General features: G+C 43.6%; 1 protein-coding gene across 7 annotated transcripts in view; it reads left to right on the forward strand.

Annotated features, from left to right (window-relative positions):
* The window catches only part of LOC106746598, a 230760-nt gene extending 223834 nt beyond the window's left edge, over positions 1–6926 (forward strand). For all 7 annotated transcript variants that reach the window (XM_014623364.1, XM_014623356.1, XM_014623373.1 and 4 more), the window contains 3 exons: positions 702–892; positions 3713–3934; positions 5019–6926. In XM_014623364.1, the coding sequence (XP_014478850.1) occupies positions 702–892; positions 3713–3934; positions 5019–5114 (509 nt within the window). In that variant the 3' untranslated portion in view covers positions 5115–6926. The remainder of the gene's footprint in view (positions 1–701; positions 893–3712; positions 3935–5018) is intronic.
* The last annotated feature ends 2516 nt before the right edge of the window (positions 6927–9442 follow it).

Genomic DNA, 9442 nt, shown 5'->3' on the forward strand with positions numbered 1-9442 from the left:
ATCCCACCGGAAGATCCAGAATTAGTATGATTAATCTGTCCAGTTTATCTCCCCGTCGGTTTTACACGGCGATCAGATTAATTCGTCGACTTCGCTCGCGCGGGGTCGATTCCGACAACTTCTCGCGGATATCGCTTCGGCGCGACGCACTGCGATCGCAAACGCTTTGTCTAAATAATCGAAGGGCGGTTCTCACTTCGTCAAACTTTTATATGTGTGCTCTTTTCTTCCCCCTGCTCTTTCTTTCCACCTCACACACGGCGACTTCAACCCGGACGAGCTAAAGGAAGGACGAAACGAGGCGAAATCATGTTACAGGTCGAATTTTAATTAACTTATCGCGACTTACTGTTCCGATCGGAATCTATGCCGCTTCTGGGAAAGTCCTGAGAAACTTCTATGCGAATTATTACGGAACATTCGAATCAGCCGGAGGATTCGTTCTCCTCCGGCGGAGCGATTCCCGGCGCTTTCACGGTGCACCTTTAGTATGTACCGCACGCGACACGCTCGGAAACTTGTCGGGAAGTCCGTCGGGCGACCCGCAATTTATCTGTCGCGCGATGAACGATCGCGAGGCCGGAGGGGGGAAAGGGGGAGGAAACGTTTCCACGGAGTTTTTGTCTCGTATCGTTCGGCTCGCCGCGCGATTTCTCGATGTCCTTAACTTATTTATCGCCTTCCGGCTCACGCGCGAACAGGAGACTCGACGACGTCGCTGCTCTGCGTCCTCTGCAAGCTTTCCTTCCTGAGCGCTTGGGAGCTGATGGTCCACGCACAGGCGGCCCACATGATCAACATCTACGAGCTGGGCACAAGAACGGCGAGCCCGGCGCGAAGTCCTAGCCTCGACCAGCCGAAGGAGTCGTCGCCTTCCCCGCAAGATTTCCAGGTCAGCACTCTGCTCTATCTATGGTTTCAAACCTCGGGAAAACCGGGCTTTTCTCCAGTTTTTCTGCGGACTTTTCTACTTTTTTTTTTGTTTTTTTGGTTTCATACCTTCTTTACGGGAAAAAAGTCGATGTAGCAGGTTTTAACCGGACACACGCGAATATTTCGGGACGAATTTTCCTATCCTTGGGATAAAAACCGTAGAAATTCCCAGAAAAGTTGAGGAAGACCCGTTTTTTCCGAGCTTTTAAAATTATAGTTCCATTTCTCTCTCCCTCCCTCTCTCTCTCTTCTTCTTTTTTTGATATTTTATCCCGAATCTTACCTCCTATCGGAACTTTATCATTCATGGCAGCGTCGCTCCGCGATATTTCGCGAAACTATGCGACCCGGACCGAAGGATCAACAACTTTCGCCTTTTAGAAGCGGCGAAGGGGTGCTACATGCATCCCTCGGAGCACGAGCTCGGAAGTCTCGTCTTGTCGTTGACCCACATTTCACCGGCGAAATGTGATCGAAATTATCAGTCGTCTGTGTAATTTCGATGCTCTCCGCGCACGCGTGTGCACGTCAATGCGATTTATTTTATATCGCGAGTCATTTTGTCCCGTGATTAATAAATATCGATTTATTCTTGCGCTTTCTAATTATACGCAATTACGTTGCGTTATTATTTACTTACAGCGCGTAAATGATCGCGCGGTGAATTAACGAGCGCGTTAGCCCGTGTCGCGTTACCTCTCGCGAATCGCGTTTTATATTCGTTATTAACGCAACATGTCCGCGATTAATCGCGACATCGCGCGATATCCGCCGGAGAGATTCCTTTTTTGCGGGTCAACTCACGTTCGGTCTATTTGTCAGCAACTAATTAACGAATTACCGGAATTGTTTTACCGCTGACGCGCGAGCGAGCGCGTGCGCGCATTTTTCGGATAATTAAAATGTGAATTTACGGAAGTATTCGACTCTATCCCCCCCCCCCGCCGTCCTCCTTCCTGGATGCGTAATTATCTGATACGGTTCGACGAGGGCCGATCACCACTGAAATAAGTAACATTCTCTCACTTCCGTTAATTAATTCGCTTTCGAATACCAACCGACGATTAAATTACTTACTCGAATACGGTATCGACGCGACTCCTCCCGCGGATCCTTCTCACCGAATTAATTATCCTTCTTTAAATCCATCCTTCGCACCTCCGCTTTCCCACGTCGCCCAATCAACGCGCGCGATTTTCCGTCAAATTTATCGGCGCGCGGTCGAGAGGACACTCCGGGCGACAAAGAGACGTCGCGACGCCTCGCGTTGCCTGAGACACGAGATACATCTGTGAACGACGTCGACGATGTCGACGAGGTGGACGACGACGCAGACAGTTCTTCCCGATGACGCTTGACGTACACAATTTCTACGAAGTTGTGCGGAAGCGGGGGCGAGGGGCGTGCTTGCACTCAGCAAAAGCAACCCTAGTGACCGACGCGGAACACGTCGATTCCATCGAGGCTAACTCTGGCTTTGACGTATCGACAGAGAAATATATGACGAAGTAATATTTTTCCGTGCCCCCTCGGGTGATGGCATTTTCCCTTCACTCGCCCATCATCTCCCCTTAACAGTTTTCCCATCAACAGATAGCAACGCCGAAAAATCGTACTTCTGACCTTTTTTCTATTTTTTTTTATTTATTTTTTTTTAATATCCCGGAAACACGCAATTCGCGTTTCCTCGAGGTTTCGCCGCGGTGCACGCGCCCCCTGCACCGGGGATATTGAGAGCAGATAGCATCGCCCGGCGATCTTTCGTCGATGAAAGACTGCTCGAATTGAATCGCGTTACGATTCCGCGAAATTCAGCGCATCGGTGATTAATAGAGAAGTGCGATTCACTCGCGAGATTTATTTAGTTTCACAGGCACGATGTTGTGTGTGTGTGTGTGTGTGTGTGTGCGCGCGTATTGAATACGCGTCATTGTTCAAACAAAGCCCGCCTTTTGAAATAGTGTATTATTCTTCGACGCTTGACATCGCGACAGTTATTATAAGCGTATGCCCGAGTCGAAACCTGGGCTCTACGTTAATACAAAAGAAATATGTTATTTGATGTAAAGATATTTATTGTTTGAGAAACCGAACAATCTTGTTTGTTGAGTCAAACGTTCGCTTATTTGCTCCATTCCAAACGGCAAATTTGTACCAATGCGAAAAATTCGATTAAATCCGGAGAAATCTTTTTCTCCGTATAGAATTCAAGAGAGCAAAATTAGTTCACAATTTCAATTCTAGTAATATAATTCTGCTCTGCGACCCCGATGGTGTCTCAAATTTCCGTTTTCCCTATTTTAGCGTCAGGATAGGCTATCTTATAGTAGCATCAAAATTAAATCTGCACAATTATAGATTCAAGAGAAGAATTAATAAGTATTATTTTCGTCAAAATAGGTTTTCATTCTTCTATCTAAGCTGGCGCAAAATAACTTTAAGAGCGTCAGAATACCATCGAAATTTCGACCCGAACATCCGTTTGAATTGTGATCAAAAATGTCACCTTGTCGAAATTTTACACGTATAATGTTTTTATCGAGAATAAAACCCTTTCCTCTCTCTCTCTCTCTCTGGCGATAATTACGAGGCGTCGCGCTCGTTAACTGACAAAATCCCGGCGGCGCGCGACATCATTACAATTTCCCGCGGCGATCGCTGCGCGCTTCCTTTCGAGGATAAATGATCCCGCGTTTGAGCCGACGGATACGTTCGTTAATCGGTTTTCCGTCCGCGATAATCTCTGCGCGCCGGTACTGATCTACGGGATCTATGACAGGAAATCAAGGCTACGGACTGCGAGGAGCGCGCGGAGGAAGAGGAGCTTGATGGACACGAGTTAATACCGTCCCCTGACAGTGGCAAGTCAACGGACAACGAAGCGGCTCTGTCGCCGATCAAGATTCGATCCGACGTCAACGGCTTGGATCACGAGGACTGCGACGAATTGATCCACGTAGAGAACACCACGCAGGCGTGCATCATGCATGCTCTCAGTATTGTAAGTAATTCCTTTCAAGCTCCCGTCTCTCGCTATACAGCCTGAAAATCGACGGGGGCTTTTGAAAAAAGAATTAATGGGAATAGAATTGGTAAGCTCTTCACATGACCGCAGGCTCTTACGCAAAATGCGTCCGAACTCGTGATTGAAGTCGAAAGGAAGTAATCTTCTTTGAAAAAAGGTCGAAGGGAGCAGCCCGAAAAAATTTTAATATATTGATCAGTTATTTTAACTTAATATAAAAATGTTAATTAAGTTAGAATTAAGGCATTTTAAATTATCTAGTTTAAGTTAAAAGTCAGCTCATTTGAAATAGACCACATTAAGTTAAAAACGATTCAATTTTTAACTTTTTAACTTGGCTTTTAACTGAAGAACTAGTTATTACTCAATCCTGCAAATGAGAAAAAGAGACAAACATATTTTATTCACCGGTAAATAGACCGCCGAGCCAGAGACGCACAAAATCGGATCACATCGTGTCACACGATGACGGAAACAGCGTCGTAGACCACGTATCTCATGGTGAGGATCGTAAAGAGCGTAAAGATCGTAATGGATCCAGCATGGCGGCCTTAATGACCGGTCCTACTCTCGCACAACAGTTAAAAGCAGTCATCCACGAGGGAGAATCGTTCTTCTCGGGTGCATATTAACGGCGGTGTCGTAAATCGGTGTTGTCGGCGCCAACGAAGACGACGACAACGGCGACGACGGAGATGATGTCGTCGCGATACTTTTTTTTTTCCCCGCTCGATAAATCACACCACTCCAATTTCTGCCGACATTTGCGAACGAATCTCGAATTCAGATTTCAAAATCCCCCAATATTTCCTAGAAATTTTCTGGTTTTCATTTTATATTAACGTTGAGTAAAACATATAAAAATAAAAGGATAAAACACTTTGAGTGTTTACACACTTGACAAGTATGAATATATAAAAAGCTTAAATCTCAAGATATTCTATAAATAATTTTTTTTTTTTACTTTTATTTCCTATACCGAATTCTTTTGTCTCAAAATATGTATGTGTTAATAAAATTAATTATCAAAGTTATAATTGTTTAATTACCTCTGTTACAGGATTCGTCCTTAGAACTGAATTCTGACACGAGCTCGAGAGTAACTTCCGGAACAGTAATGGCCTTGACCAATGGATCATTATCAGCGAAGGAATAAACGAGAGAGGAAGAGAAAAGGAGTGAAAGAAGAGAGGAAAGAAATAATTAAAAGAGAAGAAAAATAGAATATTCATCGGAACGGTCTTCCCCGGCCAACCAACGAGACATATCGATCTCCTTTAAGGATAACGCACCCGTTTGTATATAGCTTAATTGCCTAACAAATTATTCAGGATCGCTAGATCCAGTGATCTATGCCGGCTAGTCGAGTATCGATCATCTTCCCGAAACAAAAAAGATATCGATTCCGTTGTGGACTTTTTACACGCTCTTGCAGAATTTTATTAAGAGAATAAGTCAATTTAATTAAAATGAAACCAGAATAATCTCAAAAGTCGTGTTGGATTTGGCCCATTTAATTATTTCAATTTCATTCTAAACGTTCGTTCTACTAAAAAGATACTTTTGATTTCACTCTTATGTCGATTGAAATTGCTGATAAATAATAATCGAATAGTAATAAATAAAAAGATTTTAAAAATGTAAGAATTTTTTGGAGCTCTTTGGTATTTAAGCGAGCTTGATTTCGAGAAAATTCACACGTACTATCTTCAACACACATCCGCAGATTTATAAAGCTTTACAATGTCGCCCAGTAATTTCCATTTGTTCCTCTTGAAATACACCGTTAATACGTAAGAGCTTTAAATTTTGTAACTCTTGAATTTCTAGATTTTAAAATACCGTTTGTCTAGTTCCTAGGTACTTTCCGATATTTCCGATATCGCGAGATTCTCAATTCTTGGAATTGTATATTTATATGAATTCGCATATCTTCGATTTTGAGCATATTAAAATTACAAACGCTTATTTTGTCGTCTCGATCGCGAAGTGTCGAAGATGAGGGTATTCGAGGACATAATATTAGCCAAATGGAATCATCGATGGGTATAATGCTTCGAAGTGTCAGGAATTATTTATTTACCAGTCATTACCTTAAGTGGCCACCGATTGATTTCCTTCGACGATCATTTTTTATAACATCGATAATACCGGTAAATAAATAATCCTTGAATGTTGGCGAAATCGTTTGTTATAAGAAAAAGGAAAAGATACGTCTTATACAACTTCCTTTCGTAGCAGTCGCACATGCGTGTGTGTAGATTAAGTATAGAGATTAAGTCACTTTAATTATTTATAAATGAACATATCTCCCGATACCAAACAATGCTGTCGGTGGCGGTCCAGCAAGTAATCTCTCTAACGCGGATTTGAACAACGAGAAATCCCAAGCTTGCCGCTATCGTCGTGCTGTGCAGATTTCTTTCGTCACTTCTCCCGATACCTCACCATTCGCGCAACGTCGTGTAGGCGACGCGCGTGTATCTATCAAAAATCAAAGTCGATCATATGCGTATGAGCGCGTCGAATAAATTATCAAACGGCCGACCCGCGCTTTATCCTCGGTTAGTTCACTCTTGCGCTCGATGTCTCGCTGGTGGTTCGCCATCGACAGCGCCTGTAGCATATGCATATCAAAGATCTAGACGTCTCATTTCTTGATACAGCCCGTACCATTCGTAAATGCATCACGATTGCGAGGAAAAGATAAAGAATGAAAGAAAGAAAGATAGAGGACGCCATCTTTACGACAGCCGGAAAGAAATGGAAATATCAGTCGAGCTTTCACTCGAGGCCTGACGCGCTTCTCTTCCTGCGTTTTTCTCTCTGTAAAACGAACAGAACGATATTTATTATGTCACGACTAGATGATAGCGACGAGAGTTATTTGTTTATAGCCCCATATATAAACAATGTTTTATGGATCATTAATATCTGAATAAAATATATTACGTCTTTTAAAAAAGAAGCCGCCTTCGAAATCTTTCCTTCTATTCTCATCATGCTGCCGCGAATGATCCTGTGCTCACGTCATTACAGCGATTCTATAATTGACGTGTAGAAAATAACTGGACGTTAGGCTGCCATTTCTCCCGTTCTCGAGTCGCTTAATTACGATCGGGACGCACACACTCAAACTCCGGCCATCATTGTGTACGTCTCTTTGCTTCGGGTGAGAAAATGCAAATGCAGCTTCCACGACGTAGACAATTAGATCACAACTACTGGGAGCTTGAGTTAGGGTCGTAATTTCCCGTGAAAAGTTTCAAGATCCAAAGATATATATATATATTTAATGGGGCTCGACCGTATATGAGAAATAAGGAGGAGATACCATAATAACGGCCTACTTCATCACGGAGCCGACACGTCGAGCAATAAACAGGCCGAAACAGCGCGCGCATGGGCGTTAAAAATTTCAGACACGGTTAAAAATTTCTGGCAGTCGTCCCGGCGTTTCGTACCGAAACGATGGAAGGTACTATCGCAAGCCTCGGCCGACGGAGAAAATAAAAGGCAGAATGATTCGCTGATGATCCGCGAATGGGATTCGCTCGATCGAAAACGTCCGTATAAATGAAATTCATTTATTTACACAAACATTCCTGCCTCTTTAATCGCCTGTTCTAACTCGAGGTTGGTCTCGAAGTATGCACGGTTGAAAGATTGATTCGTAGATTGGAAACATCATACGGTATACATGGTGGAACCGGAACCAGCAATAAGCTTAATTTCACCGGAAGCGCTTTCAAGCAATTTCGGGCAATTCTCTGGGTTATTTACAATCAAGTTTTCCCGAGCGGAAATATCGAGGAATCAATAATTCGCGCGATACAAGCGGTCGAAAGAAGAACGGGGCTTTCCATAAACTAAATTTCCAGCCGCTAAATGGACGATAAAATGATTTTTCTTCGATCAATTTCAAGCGGATTTCACTTTAACGCGAATCTTAATTTGGGCCTTGGGCTACGTAGACACGTTATATGTTGAAAATTAAAAACGATCGCCGTAAATAATGACCTCCCCACATGCTCGCCGAGAAAAAATTGTCTCCAAATTGCTCAGAGAGCCACTCGGTAAAATTAAGGTCGCGAGTTTCGGGACACCGTGTATATATAATACACACACACAACGTGCGCGATATACATGCACTGTGACGTTCTCCATCATTTGTCTATGGCGAAGAAAGGGAAGTAAGGAAGGAGTGGGAAGGAGAGAGATGTTTTTATATGAAAACGAGCCGTGATGGCTGCTTGGTTTTTAACGAGTAATTAGCAGGCAGCGGCTGATTGCGACTAGTTTTAACGACGCACAAAATGTGCCGAAGGGAAAGAAATCCCGCGCTTCTTGACGCGTTGTCTCTCCGTTTGGCACGTTTCGCATCCCTTCGAGCGACGCCTAATTACCGCGGAATATCGCTACATCGTGGGGGCATTACGACGCTTTCCGTGGTCGTTTCCCCTTCAGCCGAGAGGCTCGTTACACGAAGACTTTACCGTTCCGTCGACCTCTCGACTTTTCGTTTAGCAAGTCCGTTGTTCCCCCAATTAAGGGAAGAGAACTGCCTCGCTTGTGATTTCGCGAACAACAGCGGAATTCTTTCCACTCAATCCTTTTCGTTCGCAACGAGTCTCTCCGCGGAGAAACACCGTCTCTATGCACGTTAATCATATTCGAGTTAACAACAAGAAAGAAGAGACGAAATCGTGGTGAAAAGAAAAAATATCCTACGCGAGAAACATGTTCCGTCTTAACGCGCAGGGAGACTTCGTTACAAAGCGATAAAGGAGATGCGCGACGACGAGCTTTCTTAAAATCAGCAGACGAAACGTGGGAGGTCAGAGCTATTTTCAGAGTTTGATAATGTACTTGTGGTAAGACAAATAAACCTGATGCACCACGACTTAATTCACATCGTGCGGCAAGCTGCGCTCACGAGAGAGGAAACACTTCGGCCATCCGGGAATTCGGTATCTTTTGTCGCTCCAGGGAGAAGAAAGGAAAGAACAGTTCTTTCTTTCTTACTCCCCTGTAAACAGAATCATTTTTAAATGACAGGACGAGACAATAGCCGGTGAAAACGCATTCTTTATATGCAGCTTCTTTATAATATTTTTAGAAAGAGCTCGTGCACGTCTCTCTCTCTTTCTCTCTCTCTCCCTCTCACTTTCTTCTCGCCTCTTTCCACCTTCGAGGAGATATTTTTATCTTTTATGTATTTACGCACCGAACGCAACTTCGTTTAGACTCTAATTCTGTATTTACCATAAATTCGCGAGTAAATATAGTCAACGCGAGACTCGAAGTTAATCGACTGTTGCGATGTTCAATAAAATAATTTGACTTGATAAAGACACGAAGCCACCTGGCTCGTCTCTCCGCGGTTGAACACGTGGGTGAGATAAGGATTAGTAAATTTTTGCCGATGTCTGCTGTTAGATCGGTGTCTGATACGATTACGAAACACCGGTCTGCTCGGTCTCC

The sequence above is a fragment of the Dinoponera quadriceps genome, unplaced genomic scaffold (genome assembly GCF_001313825.1).
Source record: "Dinoponera quadriceps isolate SergipeBrazil2010 unplaced genomic scaffold, ASM131382v1 scaffold192, whole genome shotgun sequence".
NCBI classification, from domain to species: Eukaryota; Metazoa; Arthropoda; class Insecta; order Hymenoptera; family Formicidae; genus Dinoponera; species Dinoponera quadriceps.